Source organism: Moschus berezovskii, chromosome X (genome assembly GCF_049115385.1).
Source record: "Moschus berezovskii isolate FMDL1 chromosome X, NW_MosBer_1.0, whole genome shotgun sequence".
Classification (NCBI taxonomy): Eukaryota; Metazoa; Chordata; class Mammalia; order Artiodactyla; family Moschidae; genus Moschus; species Moschus berezovskii.
The window spans coordinates 17451946-17478779 of record NC_142488.1 but is presented as its reverse complement, the minus strand read 5'-3'; the positions used below and the strand labels follow the sequence as shown (position 1 = coordinate 17478779).

Genomic DNA, 26834 nt, shown 5'->3' with positions numbered 1-26834 from the left:
CAGTGTGGCTGTGTGCCATTCCAACCTTATTTACCAAAACTGGTGGTGGGATTGGCCTGTGGACTGTGGTTTGGTGACTATCATCCCAGAGGAGACTCTTTTTCTTTAAATTATTTTATTACCCAAACTAGAAGAAACTTAAAAAATTGTGTTCTTTGTATAAAGTAGGCTTTATAGAATTGTGAGGATCAATTGGGATAATTCATTTAAAGCCCTTAACACAATGCCCAGAACATAAGTGCAACATAAATGTCACTTGTCAGGAAAATCATGATGATAGGAATACAGACTTGGAAAAAAAACAAAATGGAGAAATATGCAAAGTATAATGATAACTGAAAAAAAGCAGGATTCAAGCTACATATAAGGTATAGTTTCAGTTTTGTGTTGAGAAAAAAGAATAGAAAACATTAGGTTTGAGACACTTGGCATAAAACCAGACAGACTTAGCTTATAAAACTAGTTCTATAATCAGCAGTGTGATCTTGTTCAAATAACTTAGCTTCATTGGGCCTCAGTTTCTTCATCTGTTAAGTGAGACTAGGTTGTTAGGATGATGAAACTGAGCTTATTGATGCAAAATATTTAGCACAGTGCTTGATATATAGTAGATACTCTATAAATTTCAACTCACACTTTCTAAATTGTCTTCAGGGATCATATACTCACTCGATAATATACCTCTGAGTGTACTTTTAGAATTTAGAAGGGAGCAATAGGATCTCAGAGCAACATGATTATATATGCACCTGTGGCTTAAGAATTAAATTTATTCAAGACAATGAACTGATTAGTTCAAGTACAGCAAATTCAAGACTAACAAAGGTGAAACATGCTAACAGTTATGCTGCTGCTGCTGCTGCTAAGTCGCTTCAGTCATGTCCGACTCTGTGCAACCCCATAGACAGCAGCCCACCAGGCTCCAATGTCCCTGAGATTTTCCAGGCAAGAGTACTGGAGTGGAGTGCCATCGCAGATGGCATCAAATAGACTCATTTAAGAAAAAGATGAAATAAGTATAGAAAAAAATTCACCCAAGCAGAAAATTTGTGAATTAAAAATCAATTAGTTTAATATTCTTAGACACTTTATTGGTAACCTTGCATGAAAAAAACAAGGATTTTAATTTTCCCCAATATTTTTAAAGGATATCTTGGTGATCCAAGAAGAAATGTCAGAATGCTTGATATTCATTTGATGGCTGTACAAAAGAAGGCCATACCTAGGCACGCAGCCTGCTACTTGGTTCGTATTTTGTTCTCCAAGGAAATCCTGATTTCCAGCTCAGTAGGTATCAGTTGCCAAGGCTGCCAATCCCTGGATCCAAACAAAATGGCTGCAATAAGAGGTATGTAGGGACTTCCTTGGTGGTCCAGTGCTTAAGACTCTGTGCTTCCACTGCAACGGGTGTGGGCTTGATCCCTGGTCAGGGAACTAAGATCCCATATGTCACACAGCATGGGGGGTGGGAAGAGGTATGTAAAGTCATTATAGGATCTTTGTTCATTTAGTTATCTGATGAGTGTCATTGATAGTTGAAGAAATAATGATGAAGTCTGTGTAAATCTTAGAACTGTTCACTTTTTCACCTTGTCTAACATAGATTTTTACAATTTAGTAGTGTATAATGGGTAGCAACTTCTAAAGAATAAAACGTGTTCATAGACTGATCAAGTAAGATAAACTTTATTGGTTATAGTTGCTTATGGTTAATACTAGGTCAATTCTTCAGTGCTGAAACTTGGCACTAAAAAATAAAGAAAAAGCCAAAATAAGAAAAAATGGGAAAATAAAGCACATTTCATTGCTAGGAACTGACAACACAGAAATAGCATCTCATAATTAATCCACTGTGGCCTCCTGCCTTCTTGTCTTCCAAGATGTGTATGGAGGTCCTGGAACTCATAGGCACTAAGAATACAACAATGAATAAGTAGTTCTGACCACAGGAGTTCACAGTCTAGAAAGAGACACACTGGGGAAACAGATCAATTCCATTCCAGTGTGGTAATGTGGAAACTCGGAGAGCAGAGCACCTACTTTGAGGGTATTAGGGAAGACTTCTTAAGGACAAGACATTTGAACTGGATTTAGAAAGTTCCTTAGCTACATGAAAAAAACAGGAAGAGTATTCTAGGCAGAGGGAGTAGCTTGTGGGGAAGACAGACATGTGATATGCACAAGTAACTTTATCAAGATGTGATAATATTTGTAATAATACTGTTTTCTCCTTATAGGTTTCTTTCTGTTTTTAGATCTAATTTATCCATAGGGTTATTAAAGGGTATTAGCACCTGAAATAATTGAATTTTTGTGACACATTTTTTTTTCCCTAAAGCACCGAAACCTCATCATGGGCTCCTTAGGTCAGTGTTTTAGGGAATTGCACATTAGAAGAAATGAGATATTCACCTAAGCATCCTCTTTGAGTAGAATTCCTAAACTCTTACTTAGAGAAAAGAATGACAATGAAAAAGAGAAAATTTCAGTATTTTAAATAAAATTTTTTTGTCAGTTTCTTTGTTATTTCCCCCTTAATTTTCGTGAATTCTTGGTGCTATTTGCAGAACATTTGGCGGAAGTTTTTCCAAACTATGATTTGAGTGAACATGGAGAAGAGTGGCAAGCCTGTATTTCCAATATCAATTCTCTGATCCACAATTTATGTTCAAGAAGAACACCTGTAAGTGATTTTTTTAATCTAAATATGGTCACTGCCATATAAGTACATATTGCATACAACTCCAGAACTGATGGTATGACATACAAGATCTTCAGTCCATGTGATCAAATTCTTGTTTATTTAATTTAGAGGCAAGGTGTGTTCTCTTGCATCCTGCCTGTTCATTTCATTCTTTGACATTTTGTGCCCCATAAAAATATCCTAAAGATAAATACAGTGTTATAATTAGTATATTTCAAGCCAAGGGTTACACTAGAAAAAGATTTCAACTACAAAGATATTTGGCAAGTCTTTTTCAGGATCCCACTGAGTAACACATAAAAGAGCAGACTGTGGTGCTACTTAGCTGTTCTAATGGTAGTTAGGAATGGCACAGAAGAAAAGGAAGGTACTTCATTACTTGCTCACTTTCAGTGATGGCATAAACTGGTGAAAATGATGCATATCATGAGGTTAAGTTTTCACAGATATTTTATAATCTGTATAGCTACATGGTAAGTGGGAATCTGACTTCTCTCTCACCCATCCTATCTTCAGAGTGCATTTGAGTTTCTTTTTTTTTTTAAACACAAACAGGTCAGTAGGGAAGAGAGTCATATGTATTGCCTTCTGATGAAGCATTTAACATAATGACAATTCCTAACTTCCACTCACCTCTCTAAAGCCTCTGTTTTATTCTCACCATATCTAGTCACTCCTGTGTCTTTAGAGTAAGTTGATGGAAACTGTTTGCCAAGAATATTTGTAGTTGAGCTTATGTTTTCTTGGTGAATGGCTTGATTTCAGTGATAACTCAAGCACCATCTGTATGAAACCAAATCTGCTTATTTTTCACATTCCCTTTTATATCCTACAAAAATTACACCTTAAACATTTGAATGTAAAATTGTGATACTTCCTGGAAATGGTAATTTGAATATTTCTTAGGCATCAGAAGAGAAGCAGCATCTGCCAGTGCCTGCTGTGTCCTTGATTAGGAGAAGGATAGGTCCTTACTACTCAAAGTGGGTCCATGGACCAGCAGCAGCAGCCTTGGAAAGCTTGTGAGAAATGCAGTCTTGAGTTTCATACCAGGCTAACTAGGCAGAATTTGAATTTTAGCCAGACCTCCAGGTGATTTTTGTGCACATTGAAGTTCGAGAAGCCCTAACCTAGAGCAGTGGTCAACTCTAGGTATATGTTAAAAACATGTGAGGCACTTTTTTTAAAAAAAAGTTAGTAATGCTGGAGCTCTCCCACTTCCTCCACCAGAGATTCTGGTTGAATTTGCCGTGAGTGGGGCCCCAGCACTGCTTTAAGAAAACACAAGATCTCAAGGGTAATTCAAATGCTCAAATGTACAGCCAGATTAGAAGACCACTGGGGAAAGAGGAAATAAATTAAGAAAAAACAACCTCAAAGTTGTCATCTTTGAGAAACTCATGTATTCATTTATGATATGTTCATTAAGCACTTATTTTGTGCCAACAACTGTTGTTTGTTGTTGTTTAGTCACTAAGTTGTGGTGTCTTGACTCTTTTTGCAACCCCATGGACTATAGCCCTCTGGGCTGCCTCTGTCCATGGGACTTTCCAGGCAAGAATATTGGAGTGGGTTACCATTTCCTTCTCTAGGAGATCTTCCTGACCCAGGGATTGAACAATCGTTTCTAGCATTGGCAGGCGGATTCTTTACTACTGAGCCACCAGGAAAGCCCATTTAGTTCTTTAGACTGCTACTAAATCCCCCAAGAGCCGACTCATTGGAAAAGACCCTGATGTTGGAAAAGATTGAGAGCAGGATGAGATGGTTGGATGGCATCACCGACTCAATGGACATGAGTTTGAGCAAACTCTGGGAGATGGTGAAGGATAGAGAAGCCTGGTGTGCGGGAGTCTGTCGGATCAGGAAGAGTCAGACAATGATTGAGTGACCGAACAACAACAAAGTCCCCCAAGAAGCAGCGAGTCATGGCAGCTGGAGGAGGAATCAACCTATAGTTTTATTTCATGCCACACAGGATTCGTGTGCTTCAGCCCAGCTGATTAGAAACAGTTGCTTCCTCATCACCCTGGAGGGCACTGGTAGATGATGAAGCATGTCTGTATTTTCCAACTATGGGACTTTGTTTATAGGTACAATTTTGTGTTTCAACAGAAAACTGATCAAAACAATGGAGGGCCTACCAAACCCGAAAGAGATTCAAATGATAAAAGAGATGGTGATGACAATGCAAGTAGTGCCCAGGTTTCTCAGCAAGCAGCTATCTCAGAAACAAGAGAACATGGGAATTCTCCCCAGAACAGCAGAGCTCTCCCTGAAGGAATTCAAGAACCTTCCACTGATGGTGCAGGAGTCTCTTATGAAACACTAGGTGAGTGTTAAAATAAGTTCTCTTGCTGATAAATGTTGAATCTCAGTGATGCATTTGTGGGGCTCATACTTCTCTACTTTTATGTAGAAAATTTTGAAAAATTTCATGAGAAAGCTAAACAACTTAAATCTCTTATATCTGTGATTAATGAACTATAGAGACCTAGTTCTGAGACTGATAGTTTTTAACATTAAACTAAGTCTATTATTTTTCCTTTGAAAAGTGGTTCTCAGCTGATTCCTTTGACTGGTGTGAACTCTCTCAGGTTAGTCACCTTTTTCTGCAGGTAAAAGAGGAGCTACAGCTGGATGGGCCAGGAGCAGTTCAGGATCTTGCTCTCTGTGTGCCAGGAACATTGTAAATGCTTCATAAAGTGTTTTTGCATGACTTAATGAATCGTGTTCATCAGAACACTGGCCCTCACTGCTAGCTAAGTGCTGGAGGCATAGCCTGCTTTGTTAGTGTCAAGTAGAGTGGGTTCTGTGGGTGACTGTGCACTCACACCTTGCATTGCCTTTCCCCAGGATGCTGGAATTTAGTGGCATCTGAGGTAGGAAAACTTTTTTCTGTCTTTCCCTGGCCCTCCATATCAGCCCTAAATAGACTATTCCCTATGAATCTGATCAGACAAAATTACTTTAATAATGTGTCTTTATAGTATATTTTTTCCATTATAATCAGGTTGTATGTACACCATGGAAACAGACTCTGGTCAAATTATACCACCACAACAAAATCACTGGGTGAATAGTTCCTAGATTAAAAGGAGCAGAGAACAAACAGCAGGAGCCTGAGCAGCCCTGAGACCGTGGCATCTGGGGTCCACTGATACCTCTGGGGCTCTGTGTCTGTAGCTTCCATGGTTTTTAGGTTCTAGTTTTCTATTGTCATTGTTCAGATTCCCAGGAGAGGGAATCCAGTTTGGGCAGCTTAGGTCACAGGTCTCTGACCCTGACTCAGTTAGAATCAGAGGACAGGGCAACTAAGCAGATGGTGAGCCAGGCAGCCATCACAATTTATGTGTAGTCTATTATGCCATTTTATTGAAAACTGGAATATATTTTGGAGGAAAGAAAAGTTTCCACAATCAAGATACCTTAACAAACTATGTGGACATTTTAATTTTCTCCCAGCTTTTTTTTCTTATGAACATTTTAAAGACTTATGGTCTCCATGTAATTACTCTTCTTTTAAATATATGTTTTTCCTTAAGAATATCCAGTCTTCATAATCATTTCATTTTAACAGGCATATAACATTTCATTAAGTGTAACATAATTTATTTAGCTACTTCCCTTTTTGTTGTTATTTTTTGTTTTTCATTTGAGGACTTTTTAGAGAAAATCATCAATCACGAAAATCATGCCATCAAAAAAGAAGAATTGTACATATTTTGGATTCTTTTAAATTATGTCCTCAGAATTTGAATTACCAGGTTAAATAGTATTTACCTTTTTTTTCTGAACTAGATAAATATTGCTAGATTAACCTTACAGATGTTAAGTCTTTGGACCCACTGAGTGAATTTTTAAAATAATTTAATCTCTCTTGCCAATTGTTGGGTCTGGGTGATTCAACAATTTATACTCACCCCTTAAATGATGGATTTCCAAGATGAAAAATATGTTTATTGTAATAATCATATCATGTTTGTCTAATATATTTTCCTGAACAAGTAATTCTTTGTTATATGTACAATATAATATTTTTAAGTATGATTAATTTAATCACTATGGACTGAAGAAAGATGGTGATGATTAGGCTATAGAGTTGAGAAGTAAAAACAGGCTTAAAATTTATTTTTAAGTTCAAGTAGCTTATCTAAAATACAATATTCTAAGATAAGTTTGTTGATATTTGAATTATAAACAATACCAAATAAATACCCTACATTTAAAGATTATAAATATTTGAGTAAGAATCATGATCCTTAATTTTGAAAAAGCCTTTTTTTATAAGTAGGAAAACAATTCATCAAAACTACTTAGAATTTTTGATGCAATAAAAATTAATTTAAAATAATTACTTAGAATTTGTTACCAAATGTAATGTTAAAACCGATTGTATCCTAAAAGGTAGCAGAGTACTGAATTGTCCTCTTAAAAATCAGAGCATGTACCATTATATCAGCAGTGATTCCTGTCTCATTTCTAATGCTGTCTCATGATACACTAAAAAGTTAAAGCTTTAAATTTTTAGCCTCTCAATTTCTCATTTTTTTAACTGTAGAAATTTTTATTTGAACTTCATTCCATTGATAGATCAACTTAGGTAAAACTGACATCTTAACTATACTGAATCTTCCAATTCATCAGCACAGTGTAATAGAATTCTGAGGTGACTTCAAGATCGCTGTTTGTGCATTGTGCATGCTGAATGCATATCCTCTTGAGTGTATCCTGCTAATGAATGTTAAATCCACTAATCCACACTCAAGGGGAAATGCAAGCTCTCAAATTCTTGAGCCTTAAAAGTTCAGCAAAATCAACTTTTCTATTACAATGTTTTAAAAAACTTGAACCTAACATTTGCCATGAAAATCGACATCTTTTTTCTCTTTTGCTTCTAGAATATCTTGGAGATCCATGTAGAAATATACAGATGCCAAAATCACTTCTGATTACAGCAAAAGAGAAGTCGCGCCCAGAGCTGTCAGCCAGATACCTTATTCTCAGCCTGTTCACAGAGGAAGTCTTGATAAGTAGTGTCCATGGCAGTCTGGGGTTTGGAGTGAACTCCTTGGATGCCAATAAGATTAATGCTCTTCGAGGTTTGTTACATGTTGAGTATGTGAGAATAAATAAAAGCAAAGTGTGTTAGAGAGGATAAAGAAAAATTTATTCAGTTTGTGTTAAGTTTTGAGGAGAGAGGCTGCTCTTTTACTAATTCCCTTATTAGGGTATGACAGGAGCAGGTTCATGAATGTGTTTCTTTTTGCCTTTGGGTTCTCGGGGCTAATTGCTCTGTCTTGAGCAGCATTATTAGAACAGGAAAGGCATTATCGACTGTGACTTCTGGTATGGACTGCCAGATGTATGGAAACTCAAACACGTTCATTTACTGGGGATCAAAATTGAAGCTGCTGGGCTTTATCAGTTTGCAGAAGTGTCAACAATAGTACAGCAGGTTAATTTGCTAGTTTTCCCTTGTGCACATGAGCATAGTATAGTCTTTATCTATGACATAAATGAAATAATAAAGCTTCCAGAAGCAACTCTGTGAAATCTTAAATTTAGATCAAGCAGTAAACAGAGTATCTCTTACTTATGTCACTGGTAACCAGCAAAGATACAGTTCTGAGCCCTGGCCTAATCTTAGTTGGCTGGTTCCTGCCTTCATATCACACGTTTCACATCCATCAGATTTGAATAACACTTGTGTTTCCCACTACACTAAAGAAATCTGACTTACAGCACCTTTTGTAAGCATTTGCTATCTCATCTAATCCAGTTGTTTTCAAACTTTTTTTACTGCAACCCATAGTAAGAAATATGTTTTACATTGTGACTCAGTGTGTGTGTGAATTTTTTAAAAACTGAAGCAAAAATTTCACAAACAATACTTACTCTTTTTATAACAGTTATGTTTCAATATTTTCTATTCTATTAACTTTTATATAAAAAAAGTGCTGCTATTACTGATTTCACAACCCAATAATAGGTCACAGCTTGCAGTTTAAACATCACTAACCCACCAGGCAAAAATTCGAAACCCATTTGCTCTTTCCTTACAGTAAAAAAAAAGAATAGAGTTTGTAACCAGTTTGGAAATGAAGGTGTTTATAGAAGAAATAGTCTTTCTCATTAAAAAAATGTGTTTTAACTGCTGATTGCTGATTGGTATCAGCAATGGGTAAACCTCATTATTCTATTCTCATTTCACTGTTTATCCTAAGATTTTATAATTTGGAGGGAACTCTTCCGGCAATTAGTAGTCACAGATAAATATGTCCAGAAGCCAAAGATATTGATGTTATATAAGAAATTATGATGTGATGCTCTTTGAGAGCTCAGTTATCATTTAAGGGCTCTTTAGAGAATGGTCCATATGGAGAAAGTTAATAGGCTGTATATTTGTAATGAGCAAACAACCCTTACTCCTGCCCCTCTCCCCTCCATTTCTGAATATCACAGAACTGGAAAATTATAGCAATAGGAAGTACATTCAGTTCATTTCAGTTCAGTCGCTCAGTCGTGTCCAACTCTTTGCGACCCCATGAATCACAGCACGCCAGGCCTCCCTATCCATCACCAACTCCCAGAGTTCACTCAAACTCATGTCCATTGAGTTGGTTATGCCATCCAGCCATCTCATTCTCTGTTGTCCCTGTCTCCTCCCGCCCCCAATCCCTCCCAGCATCAGAGTCTTTTCCAGTGAGTCAACTCTTTGCGTGAGGTGGCCAAAGTATTGGAGTTTCAGCTTTAGCATCAGTCCTTCCAATGAACACCTAGGACTGATCTCCTTTAGAATGGGCTGGTTGGATCTCCTTGCAGTCCAAGGGACTCTCAAGAGTCTTCTCCAGCACCACAGTTCAAAAGCATCAATTCTTCGGCGATCAGCTTTCTTCACAGTCCAACTCTCACATCCATACATGACCATGGGAAAAACCATAGCCTTGACTAGACGGACCTTGGTTGGCAAAGTAATGTCTCTGCTTTTTAATATGCTGTCTAGGTTGGTCATAACTTTCCTTCCAAGGAGTAAGCATCTTTTAATTTCATGGCTGCAATCAGCATTCGCAGTGATTTTGGAGCCCCCAAAAATAAAGTCTGACACTGTTTCCACTGTTTCCCCATCTATTTCCCATGAAGTGATGGGACCAGATGCGATGATCTTAGTTTTCTGAATGTTGAGCTTCAAGCCAACCTTTTCACTCTCCTCTTCCACTTTCATCAAGAGACTTTTTAGTTCCTCTTCACTTTCTGCCATAAGGGTGGTGTCATCTGCATTTCTGAGGTTACTGATATTTCTCCCAGCAATCTTGATTCCAGCTTGTGCTTCTTCCAGCCCAGCGTTCCTCATGATGTACTCTGCATAGAAGTTAAATAAGCAGGGTGACAATATACAGCCTTGATGTACTCCTTTTCCTATTTGGAACCAGTCTGTTGTTCCATGTCCAGTTCTAACTGTTGCTTCCTGACCTGCATACAGGTTTCTCAAGAGGCAGGTCAGGTGGTCTGGTATTCCCATCTCTTTCAGAATTGTCCACAGTTTACTGTGATCCACACAGTCAAAGGCTTTGGCATAGTCAATGAAGCAGAAATAGATGGTTTTCTGGAACTCTCTTGCTTTCTCCATGATCCAGCGGATATTGGCAATTTGATCTCTGGTGCCTCTGCCTTTTCTAAAACCAGCTTGAACATCTGGAAGTTCACAGTTAATGTATTGCTGAAGCCTGGCTTGGAGAATTTTGAGCATGACTTTACTAGCGTGTGAGATGAGTGCAATTGTGCGGTAGTTTGAGCATTCTTTGGCATTGCTTTTCTTTGGGATTGGGATGAAGACTGACCTTTTCCTGTCCTGTGACCACTGCTGAGAGTGAAGTACATTAGGTCCTCTAATACAGCGAATCTTTCTGAGCAGGCATTCCCACCAGCATCTGTCACCTTTGATTCACCAGATCTCTTTACTTTGGGATTTTTCAATGGAGACTAACTCTGGAGTTAAGCATTTCGTACGTGCACAACCAAAATCTTTCCCCACTAAGTAACTTTTATGACTAATGTTTCAGAGAATACATTTTGGGAAACAACCAATGAATTTAGGTTCCTCGTTGCATTCTGTTGAAAGCTTTGCAGGTACTTGTCTTCCAGTCTATTATCTGTCCCAGTTTTGCTGTCTTGGGAGATGGAACAAGCCTGCTTTCCATAACTTCTTTCTTGTTAATAAAAATATGCAGCCGGATAGAACTTGATACTGAATCCAGTGTCATACCACTAAAGCCTCCTTCCAGGCTACCACTGATCTGTTAGTCCTTTGAATATGAAAGCATTTTTACTTTGTCACATGACGTGCTAAAAAATTTTCACATACACTGTTTATGGCATTGTCCTGATTTCCTAGCCTGTTTTTTAAATTTTAAAAATCTATTTTATTTGACCAGAATACATTAAATATCATCACTTCAGCATGTAATCAATATAAAAATTACTGACAAGATAGTTTACCCTTTTTCCAGCCTATTAATCCTATCAAAAAGCAGATGACATTAATGTAGCCAAGTAATGCTGGCCAGTAGTGATTGCCAGATCCTTTTCTAAGAGCTCAAAGGTACTTAGGAAATTACCTAAGAAAGTCTTTAAGAGCAGCTCTGGTCTTCTGGTTAACACCTGTCTTCCCCACCTTTCCCTTTGTCCTCCCACTTTCTCTAAGAGTGCTCCTTGAGGTATGTTGCCCTGTCCCTTTTTGTTACAGAAGTTTTCATTTAACTTCAATATCTAAAGACTTATTTCTTTTATCTGAGATAAACCAAACAGTGGCAAAGAATTTAGCAGTCATAGCTTCTTGCCTCTAAAATTACGAAAGACACTGCAGCCTCTGGTGTATTAGAGCCTTATTATTAATAGCATGTCTTTATGATACAACGAATAACATGCTAGATGCCTGTTTGATAAATTTAAGAATAAGGAAAGTTTATATTGGGTACTGAATAGAGCAGAGGGTTTCCATCGTGGTTATACAGCAAGATCATGGGATATTGGGTTTGTGTGTGTGTGTGTGTGTGTGATTGAAGAATGGTGCTATTTCATATTATTATCCTTTCAGATGAAAAGATTTGTTCAGCTAATTTAATGAAAGTTACAGTCCATGTGTTTTAATTAAAGTCTTAATGATCTTTTCACAGAAAGAGAAATAGTACTAAGGTTGAATAAATTCATTTCTCTGAGAAGTGATTTCTAATTAACTGTCATATTTTGGGACTTTACCACCAGAGTTTCTCCAGGACATCTACCCGACTTGTGATCTATCGGAAAATGGATACGACTGGAAATTGTGTGTGATGGCTATCAATAGTTGTATTCATAGTCTTAGATATGACCCGAAGAGGTCCACAGCTGAATCACAGTCACCTCCAGCAACGACTCCTTCAACAGAGTCCAAGCCAAAAGATACCGACTTAGCTGACTAAATGTTAGCCATCCAACCTTTTCTTTTTTGCTATTGTACCAGCCTGTATGTTTCTCAAGTTATTAATTCCAAAATTAGCCTGTTGTACTGGCATTGTAGATCAGTATTCACACTTAAAGAAATAACCTATGTTCTTTTTTTGCCCACAAGGGAGGCAGAATTGCATTAGGAAGATAGGTGATGTTTCATCTTATGGGTAAAGTGATGGGCAATATTCCAATAAGAACCTCTCAATAAGAGAATGGTAGTAAACTCCTAAAGACTGTTATTTTTGCTGTTTTAATGTAGAGTGAAAGTAGTACATTTAGCTCTTAATGACAGATGTAATCTGAGTGTTAGTGATGCAGATATGAGTAGTGACGTAGAGCCATACTTGGATAGGCAAACCATAATACGGAGCATGGGAACTTGCAGGTATTGATACTCAATATGTCAAGTGATTTCTGCAGTACAGAGCTTGAGTTAAGCTACACTGTTTCAGAAGGGCAGTATGGCTTACATATAACCAAAAAATCTTGCAGATTCTTAATTTCAGATTAATTCATCTAAATTAGTCTTCGGCTTCACTCTTCACTATTATTTTGAAAATAATTTTACAAACTACTAGTAATAGAGTTAATATAGAAAAGTTAATTTATACCCTAGGCAAGATTAAATTTCAAATTGTATGTGCAGATTTAAAATTTGATTTGTATTTTGTGTTATCTGAAATATTTCCTGTATTAGAAGCAGAATTTCAAAAACAAAAACTGCATATTTACAGAAAATTTTTAAGATTTATATAGTTAGCTCTGTTATGGTGTTTGTTTATATAAGTTACAAGACCAGCCCTGTCCAATAGAACTTTCCATTATATTGGTAAAATTCTATGAGTTTACATTGCCCAACATGGTAGTAGCCACCTGTGGCTTTTGAATATTTGAGATGTGGCTACTTAGATGTAGCCTTTTAAATTGTATCTCATTTTAACTAATTAAAATTAAAATTTAAATAGTCATATGTGGATAGTGGCTACTATACTAGATAGCACAGATTAGAATGCACATTAAAAAAAAAGTGTTTAAAATTGTCCCCATAGTTTGAGTTATAGTAATATACATACTGGAGAAGGAAACAGCAACCCACTCCAGTATTCTATTCTTGCTTGGGAAATCCCCATGGATAGAGGAGCTGGGTGGGCTACAGTTCATGGGGTCAAAAAGAGCAGCTGAGTAGCTTTTACTTCATTTCCATATATACATAACTTTAATATCATACCCATTGAGCAAAATAAGTTTCATAAAGGTGTTTCAGATCTTATTTAAACTAAATTAGACCTTTTGTATCCAGAACAACAACAATGTTCAAAATTTCACAGGTCAGTTTTGTTATTGTATTAGTCCAATGTTAAACATTTAAAATGCCTGTTCATAAGACTTGTTTTTGATAAGTTTATCTTTACTGTATTGTTTTCCAAATAAATACAGTAAATAAACATCTTATTTCCTTAATACAGATGCTTTATTTTTTTTCATGTAATTTTATAGAACTTTTACTAATGTCATCTATACCTATTTCCTGGTGGCTCAGATGGTAAAAGAATCTGCCTGCAATGTGGGAGACCTGGGTTTGATCCCTGGGTTGGGAAGATCCTCTGGAGAAGGAAATAGCAACCCACTCCAGTACTCTTGCCTGGAGAATCCCATGGACAGAGGAGCCTGGCGGGCTACAGTCCTTAGGGTGGCAAAGTCCTTAGGGTGGACAATACTGAGTGACTAACACTTTCTGCATAGCATTTTTAATTTAATGATAACATTTCCAGCCAGGTTCATTAATGTGACACAGTTAGAATGTTTGCTTTCTTGCTTCATAAGCAAACAGAATAGTTTAATCCAGTAACAATAATTTACCACTGTGGGTATAACTGTAGGGATCTTGAAAACTTTGGAAGTGTTTTGCCCTTCCTGGGTAAAACAAGTGTTACTAAAGCATAATACTATTTTATACTTTAATATTTATTTAAATATATGCCAATATTTTAATTTTGGTCAGCAAGGCTTCAATGTTTACCTCTGGCTTTTACTTTTCTTTATAGCCCATGTCCACATCTAGTAAAGTAATATTTTTGCAACATTAGGCAACAGCGGCGATCTAACCACATTCACTCTTGTGTAGAAGTAAAGCACTTGTCACTCCTTCCTTCACCCTAATTTAACTCACGTTAAATTTGCAATGAAATTTTTTCACCATAATTAAAAAAAAATCCCTGCACATTCACTGAGATGGAATAATTGGGCATCTCAAATCATAAGTAAAATTAATTTGAAAGATTGGCGGTTGACAGGTTTAAATCTCAGGACACCAGCACAGGTGGGCAAGAAACACTTTTTCTATATCAATTCCTGTTTTGATTTCACAGCTTTCAGGTGATCTCGCCAGCCGCTTTGGGCCAAGACCCCCGCCCCGCCCCCGGGAGTCCCCAGTGGGCAGGGCTAGGTTTTAGCTCACTAGGCTGCGAGGACTGGGTCGGATAAAGCCGGGCTTTCCAGGCAGGGTTCGGCTCTGAATTCCCCTCCACCCTGGGCGGTAGCACGGGGCCCCTTCACGACGTTCCGGCTGTTCTCGGGAGGTTTTCAGCCCCGCCAACCCACTCTCAGCTCCCGCACGGCTGGCCTCTCAGCGTCCAGGTGTCCGCTCCTCTGGGGAGACCGGCCAGGAGACGCTCTCCTCAGAGCCTTGCTTGAGTGGGCAAGTCAGGCTCTGGGGCCGGCAGAAAACCTCGTTTGAGGGCCCCGCCGAGGGGCCTGGTCAACGTGCTGCAGCTGAGCGCAGGGGCTGCTTGTGACTACTGCTCGGGCGCTGCAGGTTCGGTCTCAGCCCAGGTACAAGCGCTGGTTTGTTGCCAGCCCCTCGGCCACTTCTGAGTCACAGTCTGACTCCCAGTGGGCAAGCCCTGTGGGGCGACACTGGAGTAGGGGCTCCCATAAAGTGACCCACTTTGTCACTGGCTTCCTGCCACCACCTGCCCCAGCCCCTTTCCCACCTGAGGACTCGAAGACTCGGGGGAGACGGCAGTGAGGGGCTGCGCGCGCATGGGGGACGGGCAGTGTGCTGTGTGGAGCCACTTCCTGGAACTTTCCACGCGGTGTCTAGGGCTCTGCGGTGCAGAGGGTGCTTCAGCCTCACCCTCGCATTCTAGGCTCGCCTCAGTGGTCTCTTCACGAATGGTTGGTGGTTCCTGTGAGTGTGAGCCAAGTCGGAGCGACCTGTGACGCCATCTTGATGACGTCGCTCTTAGGCTCGGGTTTCAGCCTCCACGCGCTGGAGTGGAAACTTAGCATTAGTTATTCAAGGCATGTGAGTTTCCCACAACTGCGAGGAGAGCCCCTAGGATGTGAATGGAGATAGTAGGTTGGAGAATACCAACTGGCGGGAGTTTTTATCCGTAGTTGTAGGGGTCTTACACAGTGCTTTGGCTGGGGAGAGGTTTCAGAATTGGTTTCTTGCCCTTTTTCTTAGCCATCAGCTGAGATAGCTAGTTGTCCCGTCTGCTCTTTAGTCATTGGCCTAGAACGATCCTCATTTCTGTCCACAGGACCCATTCAGATGGAGCAGCTCCTATCTCTTTTCCTTCCAGGTCCCCCTGGAGCTCATGGGAATTGTTTGGTTGCCGCTTCATAATTTTGCATCACGGGAAACGGGCTTTATCCAGTTTTCCATATACTTCTTTTTTATATTTAATTTTTAAAATTTATGTTTGGTTGTGCTGGGTCTTTGTTGCTATAGGGTCTTTTCTATGGTTGCAGCAAGTGGGGGCTACTCTCTAGTTGTGGTGCTCAGGGCTTCTTGTTGTGGCCTCTCTAGCAGAGGAGCACAGGGCTCTGGGGTACTGGGGCTTCAGTAGTTGTGGCGCAGGGGCTCATTTGTTCCAAGGCATGTGGAATCTTCCTGGATCGGGGGTCAAACTGATCCAGGGAAGATTGGTTCTCCCCTGCATTGACAGGCAGATTATTTACCACTGAGCCATCAGGGAATCCCGTTTTCCATATACTTCTGTTACCGAATTAGGTAACGGACTGCCACTTGGGCCCTAGCCTGGCCAAGGCCCGCACTGCCTTGAGATGAAGATTCTTTTTATGTTCAGGTTCTGGCAGCCAAAAAGTAAACTCAAGCTGACATCAAAGCAGGGCAAGTTTAATTCAATGGCCAGAGGATGGAACAGTGAGAACTCACTTTGCCAGTCAACTTCTCTATATGGGAGTGGGAGGTTGGGGTGGGGGATGAGGTCACGAATAAGACAAGATTTTTAACCAGCAAGGTTAAGAAGGAGGAGTCATGTACTTTGATTTTCTGGGAATAGGTGGGGTTCTTCCTGGAACTGGAGTGCCATCTCTTTTCTGCCCTTGTATGGTCCTTTTTCATTTGGGTCAGAAGCAGGTCAAACCATCCTGGCGAGGACAGGTGGAGATCTTACTATTACAGTGAGCTGGTAATGAGATGCAGGGCAACCTTTGTCCCACTCTGGAAGCTGAACAAGCTTTCACTAGTTTTCTTGTGGATGGATTCTGTTGTTCTGTGCTGTGAAAACAGCTAGAGGATATGGTTAGCTTTGGTTTTCTGCTCCTCTGCCTGGATGGGGAGGGGCAGAGGTATGATTCTGTGGCAAGAGCCTTGGGAACACTTCCATGTTGAACCTGCTACTTAAGTGGCTCAGAGGGTAAAGCGTCTGCCTGCCATGCGGGAGACCTGGGTTTGATCCCTGGGTCAGGAAGATCCCCTGGAGAAGGAAAAGGCAACCCACTCCAGTACTCTTGCCTGGAAAATCCCATGGACGGAGAAGCCTAGTAGGCTACAGTCCATAGAGTGGTAAAGAGTAGGACACGACTGAGCGACTTCACTTTCACTTTTTCTTTCATGCAAAATGATGAATTCAGGTTTGATACTGTTTAAATAGCATGTTTTTTTTATTATTTAGAAGTTTTTTATTTGAAAGATAATTGCTTTACAGAATTTTGTTGTTTTCTGCCAAGTATAAACATGAATCAGCCATAGGTATACATATGTCCCTTCCCTCTTGAACCTCCCTCCCTATCCCTTCCCTATAGATTGTTACAGAACCCCTGTTTGAGTTCCCTGAGTAATACAGCAAATTCCCATTGGCTATCTATTTTACATATGGTATTGTAAGTTTCCATGTTACTGTATCCGTACATCTCACCCTCTCCTTCCTTCTCTCCCCCTATCCATAAGTCTATTCTCTATGTCAGTTTCTCCATTGCTGCCCTGCAGATATATTCATCAGTACCATCTTTCTAATTCCATATATATGCATTAGTATACGATATTTATCTTTCTCTTTCTGACTTACTTCACTCTGTATAATAGGCTCATTGCTGCTGCTGCTGCTAAGTCACTTCAGTCGTGTCCGACTGTGTGTGACCCCATAGACGGAAGCCCACCAGGCTCCCCCATCCCTGGGATTCTCCAGGCAAGAACACTGGAGTGGGTTGCCATTTCCTTCTCCAGTGTGTGAAAGTGAAAAGTGAAAGTGAAGTCGCTCAGTCGTGTCCAACCCTTAGCGACCCCACAGACTGCAGCCTACCAGGCTCTTCCATCCATGGGATTTTCTAGGCTAGAGTACTTGAGTGGCTTGCCATTGCCTTCTCTGTCGTCCACCTCATTAGAACTGACTAAAATGCGTTCCCTTTTATGGCCGAGTAATATTCCATTATGTATATACATATCACAGCTTCTTTATCCATTCATCTGTTGATGGACATCTAGGTTGCTTCCATGTTCTAGCTATTGTAAATAGAATAGCACGGTTTTAATTTTTAACATTTTATTTTGGGATAATTTTGGACTCACAAAAGAGTTGCAAAAGTAGTACAGAGAGTTTCCGTAAACCTTTCACCCAGCTTTTGTAAATGTGATACAATTATCAAAACTCAGAAATTAACATTGGTACAGTGCTGTTAACTCCAGACTTCATGTGTATTTCCCCAGGTTTTCTGCTAAAGTTCTTTTTCACTTCCAGAAGTCAATCCAAGATCCTATGTTTTTTTTTTTTAATTTTCATGTGTCCTTAGCCTCCTCCCACCTGTGGCAGTTCTCAGTATTTCCCTGTTTTTCCTGACTTTGATACTTTTGAAGAGTACTGATCAGTCATTTTGTAGAATGTCCCTCAATTTGAGTTTGATGTGTTCTTGTGATTAGACTGAGGTTTTGCATTCTTGGAAAGAACACCCTAGAGGTGATGTGCTCTTCTCAATATCACAGCCTTTTCAATTTTTCAGTGAAATGGTTATAAGAAGGTTCATTGGTTTGCCCCAAATCAGAGCTGCTAGTGCCAAAGCCAGGAGTAGACCTCAAGTCTCACTTTTATGCTAGAGTTGTTAGTGCAAATCTGTAAATTCTTTCATGTATTTTTCAACACTACTGAATTATTCAGAAGTTGCCTTTTAGGATTATGACTGCTGAGCCCTTGTTTGGCTCCTGCACAATGAAGTAGGGGGAAGGGGAGACTGGATGATCGATGGACAGAAATCCTAAAAGAAAAATAGTACAATTGACCCTTGAACAACGTGGAGGTTAGGGGCTCTGACGCTCCACAAAGTCAAAAATCCATGTATAATTTATAGTCAGCTCTTTCTGTATACCTGGCTCCTCTGTGTTTGCAGTTACTCTGAATCTGAGGTTCCACATCAGCAAATTCAGCCAACTGTGGATTGTGTAGTATTTACTGTTGGGAAAAAAAATCCACATATAAGTAAACCCACACAGCTCAGACTTGAATTGTTCAAAGGTCCCCTGTACTTTCAAGTGCTCTGAAGTTGAGCATTTGCTCAGTGACTCTGCCAGTTTGTGAATGGTATGGGTGATGGTCACCACTTAGTGAACCCCAGCTATGTGCCTGGTCTCAACCCAGCATCCCCATCTCCCCTTTGTAGAATCTCTGCTTTGCAGAAGAGAAGCTGAGAACCACATTTCCCAGAGCCCCTATCTCAGTATGATTCTGGTTTAGAGTTCGTTGATGAGAGAACTGGCATGAAATTTGAAGGCAGACGAAAAGAAGCCATTTTCCTCCACAACTGGGACACATGGGCAGACTGAGATTAACAGAAACTTCCTGAAGAACTCATGAGAATCATAGACTTCACTGCTGCAGATGGGTCAGGGTGGGAGGGGTTGATTTTCAGAGAATCTTCATGAGCTTCCCAGTAATCTTTTGAGAATTTTCCACCTTGGTGCTTCAAGCTGAGGTCTCCAGTGTCTGTTTCCTTGATTTTTGGTGACACTGTCTTTGACCTATCTTTCCTACTTCTTTTACTCCTGTAAACCATTAATTGGGGCTTCTCAGGTGTTACAGTGGTAAAGAATATGTTTGCCAATTCAGGAGACACAAGAAATGTGAGTTCAGTCTCTGGGTCAGGAAGATCCCCTAGAATAGAAAATGGCAACCCACTCCAGTATTCTTGCCTGGAAAATTCCATGGACAGAGGAGCCTGGTGGGCTATAGTCCATGGGATTGCAAAGAGTTGGACATGACTGAGCGGACACGTAGTAGCAGCAGCAAACTTCTTATTCCTGAGCTTCTTGAAGGCAAAGACTGTGTTGTCAGTACCTAACACAGTGGTCTGGGATTAGTAGGTGCCCAATAAACAATAACATTCCTCATTCATCTTGTCTTGCTGCTGCTGCTGCTGCTAAGTCACTTCAGTCGTGTCCGACTCTGTGTGACCCCATAGATGGAAGCCTACCAGGCTCCCCTGTCCCTGGGATTCTCCAGGCAAGAACACTGGAGTGGGTTGCCATTTCCTTCTCCAATGTGTGAAAGTGAAAAGTAAAAGTGAAGTCGCTCAGTCGTGTCCGACCCTTAGCGACCCCATGGACTGCAGCCTACCAGGCTCCTCCGTCCATGGGATTTTCTAGGCAAGAGTACTGGAGTGGCTTGCCATTGCCTTCTCCGCATCTTGTCTTACTGTGCTTCAAATTCTACCCTTGTTACAATTTCTCTCTATTCATCTTCTGTGTCTTCATGTAGCTGAACTTGTTATATCCATTCTTCAAAGTTGGTTTGTTTGGAAGTGTGAGAGAGCGTGAGGACTTCTTAGTCTTGAGACTTTGTATAGATACAAAGGTAAATGTGCAGTAATGGTTGCAGCATCCTCTCTAATAGGATAAAAAATTAGAAGCAATATGTAAAAGGTAAGATATGCCTTTTGTACAGATATAAAAGGAACACGTTAGAGATTTTATTTAACTCATTACTAATGAGGGAACTTGTCAGATGTCACAACCATTTAAAAGGACAATCCAAAGAACAGACACATTTATAGATTAGAATTATTAAAATTAAAGCACAAATGAAGAAAAAAATGGCTTTTCCCATAATTGGGGAGGAAAGTCAATTGAATCTTCACCAGACAATTTATTTGCATGTCTATAGATAAGAATTATTTTGCATTGCTATCAGTTATATGCAATTTACAGAATGGAAAATCAGAATCAGATGACCAAGTGTTCTCTAAACAATATACAGTTTTCCACTGAAGCACAAATTTTTCCCTATAAGTGTAAATATCCATTAATAGAGAATGGTAATATAAATGAAGAAGCCACTAACTACAGTGGGAGAGAGTGAAAAAGCTGGCTTGAAACTCAACATTCAAAAAACTAAGATCATGGTGTCCAGTCCCATCACTTCATGGCAAATAGATGAGGAAACAGTGGAAACAGTGGCAGACTTTATTTTCTTGTGCTCCAAAATCACTGCAGATAGTGACTGCAGCCATGAAATTAAAAGACGCTTGCTCTTTGAAAGAAAAGCTATCACCAACCTAGATAGCATATTAAAAAGCAGAGACATTACTTTGCCAACAAAGGTCTGTCTAGTCAAAGCTATGGTTTTTCCAGTAGTCGTGTATGGATGTGAGAGTTGGACCATGAAGCAAGCTGAGCACCGAAGAATTGATCCTTTTGAACGGTGGTATTGGAGAAGACTCTTGAGAGTCCCTTGGACTGCAAGGAGATCAAACCTATAATCCTAAAGGAAATCAGTCCTGAATATACATTGGAAAGACTGAAGCTGAAGCTCCAATACTTTGACCACCTGATGTGAAGAACTGACTCACTGGAAAAGACCCTGATGATGGAAAAGACTGAAGGCAGGAGGAGAAGCAGATGACAGAGGATGAGATGGTTGAGTTGGATGGACATGAGTTTGAGCAAGCTCTTGGAGTTGGTGATGGACAGGGAGGCCTGGCATGCAGCAGTCCATGGGGTCGCAAAGAGTCGGACACGATAGAGCAACTGGACTGAGTGGGGAAGAACACATCTGTTGAAAAGAATGTAGCAGATGTTAAAGTGTGAAGACACTGTGTTTTTCTTCCTGATAAAGATCCTATAATATCTTGCCATATAAACCAAAAGATTCCACCAATCCTCTGCTCACGAAGCTTACACCTTTTCTCTGAGAGACAGAAGCTCCCTTCCCCAGGAAGTGGCAACACCTATGCAGCTGGGTCCCGGTCTGTGTAAAGGTGACAGTTTTCCCCCTTTGGCAAATCCCTGACCTGTGTTTGGATCTCCAAGCAGCCAGATTCCTGTGAATCTTCTTTAGTGTGTTATTGGTATCCATGGCTTCCTTCTGGTAGAATTTCTTAGAGGTCTCCATGTTAAAAGCTGCTGCATTCTTCACTGTTTACAATGGCCAAGACATGGCAGCAACCTAAATGTCCATCGACAGAGGAATGAATAAAGAAGTGGTACATATATACAATGGAATATTACTCAGCCATGAAAAAGAACAAAATAAGGCCATTTGCAGCAACATGGGTGGACCTAGAGAGTGTTGTACTGAGTGAAGTAAGTCAGACAGAGAAGGAGAAATATCGTATGACTTTCCTTATATGTGGAATCTTAAATGATACAAATGAACTTACTTACAAAACAGAAATAGGTTCTCAGACTTGGAGAACAAACTTATGGTTTCCTGGGGAAAGGATGGGGGGCAGGGAAGGGATAATTAGGGAGTTTGGGATGGATGTGTACACAGTGCTATGTCTGAAATGGGTAACCAACAAAAGACTTTCTGAATTGCACAGGGAACTCTGCTCAGTGTTATCCAGTGGCAGCCTGGATGGGAGGGGAGTTTGGAGGAGAATGGATACATATGTATGTATGACTGAGTCCCTTCCATGTTCACCTGAAACTATCACAACATTGTTTGTTAACTGGCTATATTCCAATACAAAATAAAAAGTTTCAACTGAAAAGAAAAAAAAGAAAAGCAAGACCTAGGTTGAAAATACTCACATGTATCTGTCTGATAGAGGACTTGTATACATTATATATTAAAAAATCTATAAATTGATAACAGTGAACACCCCAGTTTTAAAATGGGCAAAATTCTTGAATGGGCACTTCATGAAAGAAGATATAGGAATGTCCCATAAACACATGAAAATGTGTTCAATATCACTGGTCATCAGGAAACTGAAAATTAAAGTTGTAAGGTGATGTAAGCATACACCCACCAGAATGGCTAACATGTAAGGACTGACAATACAAATTGCCTGGATTTGGACAATTGAAACTCCATACACTGTTGGTAGGAGTATAAAATGTGATAGTCTCTGTGGAAAAATATTTGGTAGTCTCTAATAAAATTAAACATATACTATCCGTGACCCAACAGTTATATTCTCAAGAGAAATGAGTGCACATGTCTACAGAAAAGTTTCTAAAAGAATGTTCATAGTAGTTTCATTCTTGAGAGACCCAAACTGAAAACAACCATAGTTGTGGTGGGAATACCATTCAGATACTGGGATGAACCAGAGGGATGGGATGGGATGGGGAGGGAGGTGGGAGGGGGGTTCAAGATGGGGAACACATGTACACCCGGGGCAGATTCATGTCAGTGTATGGCAAAACCAATACAGTAATGTAAAGTAAAAAAAAAAACACAAAACTAGCATACATGCAAAAATATGGATGAATCTCAAAGGTATTATGTTGCATGAAAGAATCCAGATACAGAAGAATAGTTACTATTCGAGTCCTTGAATGTGAAGTGTAACAGGAAAACTAATGCTTGGTGTTGGGAGTCTTGAGTAGTGACTATATCAGCGGGTGGTGGTATTGACTTGAAGGGACATGAGTGAATCCTTCTGGGGTGATGGAAATTCTATATATTGATCTGGATGGTGGTCGCATGAGAATAAATATGTGAAATATCCTCAAGCTGTACTTAAGTAATGTGCATTTATTGTATATAAATTATTCCTCAACAAAGTACTTTTGAAAAAATGCAGTCAATTTAGATAAACTGATTTAAAATTTGTCCTTACAAAGATGTGTCTCTTAAGTTCAGACAGCAAGTCACAGAAGAGTAAATGTAATGCAATTTCATTTGGATTATTAAAAACCATTGATATGTGGTTATGGGCAATATATGAATGCATCACAAAAGATGGAAGATACTTGTCTGGATATTTACTGTGGCTCTTCTGGGCAGTGGATAAGAATAGGTGTGGAGACGGTTTATGGTTTGAATCATTTAAAATGTAAATGTATGCACAATTTTAAAAGGCTAATTTTAATTCAAGTAATATTCACAGAATATTTGGGCTTCCATGGTGGCTCAGATGGTAAAGAATCTGCCTGCTGTGAGGGAGACCTGGGTTCGATCCCTGGGTTGGGAAAATCCCCTGGAGGAGGGCATGGTAACCCATTCCAGTATCCTGGCCTAGAGAATCCCCACGGACAGAGGAGCCTGGCGGGCTGCAGTCCATGGGGTCACAAAGAGTCGGACGTAACTGAGCGACTAAGCATAGCATAATATTCACAGAAAATGGAATACACCATCTAAAAGAAGAGTGCTGAAAGGGACACTTATGCAGTTGGACCAGGCTAGGCCTGAGGTCTCATCTGGATGTATTTTCAGAAAAAGTTCTCTTGGCAAATAGAGGGATTTTAGTCAGCTCTAAAAGCCAGAGCCAGAGATGATTTGTGAATCTAGTCTAGTGCAAAAATACAGTTTGGGTTTTGGCCCTCTAGTATCGTCTTTCACACTGCAGATCGTTTCCCATCAGTGTTGGTGAAATCAGTTTAATGAGTTGGAACTTGCATTTTTAAAAAATGAAATAGAAAATATCAGAGGGCAGTATTATTTTGGAAAATGTTTGTCTCAGTTTTGAATCTATACTGATTTAGGAACTGAGTTGCCATGTAAAATGTGTTTCTTATTCAGGTCACAAGTCAAAAATAATGAAATCTACTGGCTCTAGTAACTTTAGCTCTGCTCTGCTTAGGTCACTGCATTGATGAGTGCAGGGTGACTGGTTTTTCCCTTGCCCTGCAGTTTAGAGAGATTTAAGGGACAGTCCAATGGAAGGGGAATGATTTTCCCTCTGGCTCCAAGGAGAGCACCAGCTTCCCTTCAGTCAGAGTCACAAGTGACTCCATCAGCAATGGCCTTTGGCATCCAGATCAGATTTGGGAAGCAGGGACTGTACCACAGTGGGTTGTGTTTAGTGGAATGAACTTTCTTGTTGTTACATTCCACCTGTCTTTTGACTCTTGAAATACTTTCTTTTTAGTCCTTGAAATCCACATTGTTGTTTTAAACAAAAGCAATTTTATTTTATTTTTTAACTTTTACATTTTATATTGGAGTATACCTGATTAACAATGTTGTGCTGGTTTCAGGTGGACAGCAAAGGGACTCAGCCATACATAAACATGTATCCATTCTGCCCCAGACTCTTCTCCCATCCAGAAACAAAAGCTATTTTAGATGTCTGTTTAAAGGAAATGCCAACTGCAAGCCTTCAAGATGTAGTCAATGGTAGGTTTCTCCTCTTTCCCCATCTCAAACACAGAAAGAGTGATGTGGGAATGCGTCGGGGTGAGGGGGGAGACAGACAGACACACAGAGAAAAAGGAACATGTATATTACCAGGACCATTAGCAGCATATGTATTAAAGGACCAATATGTTATCCTTATACCTAAATGGCCAGATAAAAGTGAAGGTGGAGGTCGCTAGTTGTGTTCAGCTCTTTGCGACCCCATGGACTGTAGAGTCCATGGAATTCTGCAGGCCAGAATACTGGAGTGGGTAGCCTTTCCCTTCTCCAGCAGACCTTCCCAACCCAGGAATCGAACCCGGGTCTCCTGTGTTGCAGGTGGATTCTTTACCAACTGAGCTATGAGGGAAGCCCCGATGGCCAGATAAAGGCTCTGCTTAACTGAGATATCTCACTTGGACAGGCCCATTCAAGCCCAGCCTGAGGAGGCACTAATATATTTACATTGCTAACATATTCATTTCTCAAGAATGTTAATACTTCAGGTTTTTAATGGCACCACTTAAGTGAATTTCTAGGTAAGTCACTTTCTTTAAAGTGATGTTACCGAAATAAAATATTCGTTTTAGTGGATATCACTTTTCTCTATTAACACTTGCATTTTCGAATTAATTGATTTACTTAAGTGATGAATGGTGCCTATTTATGGAAGATGTAACATATTGATATGTTTTTGCAGTGCCTGGCAGTGCAGTATCCTGTACTTATATCTGTGCTTACTTACTGGGCTCCAAGAGTAATTATAGTTTTAACACCATTTTGATCTACCTAAGAATGTGTGTGCTCAGTTGTGTCCAACTCTTTGCAACCCTTTGGACTAGCCCGCCAGGCTCCTTTGTCTGTGGGACTTTTCAGGCAAGAATACTGGAGTGGGTTGCCATTTCCTTCTCCAAGGGATCTTCCTTACCCAGGGATCGAATCCTCATCTCTTGCATTGCAGGTAGATTCTTTACCATTGGGGAAGCCAGTGCTTAAAAATACTAAGTAAAGTTGTCACCAAATTTACAAACTGTGGGCTTAAGAACAGAAGTGTTCACATAGGCACATTTACCAGCTTGTCAGTCACTCAAGCATATTAACTAATTCATAGACTTTAGCGTGCATCAGCGTATGCAGGCAAGTATTCTAATGTGTGATGAGTATGATACACAAGGCTATTATTGAATACTATTTGGGTCTATTGAGGGGTGGCAGAGAAGGCAATGGCACCCTACTCCAGTACTCTTGCCTGGAAAATCCTATGGACGGAGGAGCCTGGTAGGCTGCAGTCCATGGGGTCGCAAAGAGTCGGACACAACTGAGCGGCTTCACTTTCACTTTTCACTTTAATGCATTGGAGAAGGAAATGGCAACCCACTCCAGTGTTCTTGCTTAGAGAATTCCAGGGACGGCGAAGCCTGGTAGGCTGCCATCTATGGGGTTGCACAGAGTCAGACACGACTGAAGCGACTTCGCAGCAGCTAGCAGCAGCAGAGGGAGTCAAGCTTTGTTATTCTTATCTTAAAGATTCTTTTTTCTCAGATGGGCCTGTGCTTTCTAGATTATTACTCTAGAAAAATAGCTTTCGAACTTCATTCTAAGAAATCCCAGGAATTTCACAAATGGTTGATTAGAGTATCATTGAAAGCAGCATTAAAAACTTTAACCTCTCACTAATGGAATTATTGTTGATTTTCTTAGGTGTAATGATAGCATTGCGGTGGTGTAGATTGCATTTATTTTTGAGTGGTGCCTGCAAAAGTATTTAGGAGACAAGTAAGATTATGTCTTCAATCCTACTTTCAAATTGTATAGCAAAAAGAAAAGGAAAAAGAAAG

The 26834-nt window shown here is 39.9% G+C and overlaps 1 protein-coding gene across 1 annotated transcript in view; it reads left to right on the top strand.

Moving 5' to 3' along the window:
- The window catches only part of BEND2 (BEN domain containing 2), a 53000-nt gene extending 40835 nt beyond the window's left edge, over positions 1 to 12165 (top strand). The window contains exons 14-18 of the mRNA XM_088834252.1: positions 1148 to 1348; positions 2568 to 2683; positions 4820 to 5036; positions 7606 to 7806; positions 11969 to 12165. Coding sequence (XP_088690378.1) covers positions 1148 to 1348; positions 2568 to 2683; positions 4820 to 5036; positions 7606 to 7806; positions 11969 to 12165 — 932 coding nt within the window. The remainder of the gene's footprint in view (positions 1 to 1147; positions 1349 to 2567; positions 2684 to 4819; positions 5037 to 7605; positions 7807 to 11968) is intronic.
- The last annotated feature ends 14669 nt before the right edge of the window (positions 12166 to 26834 follow it).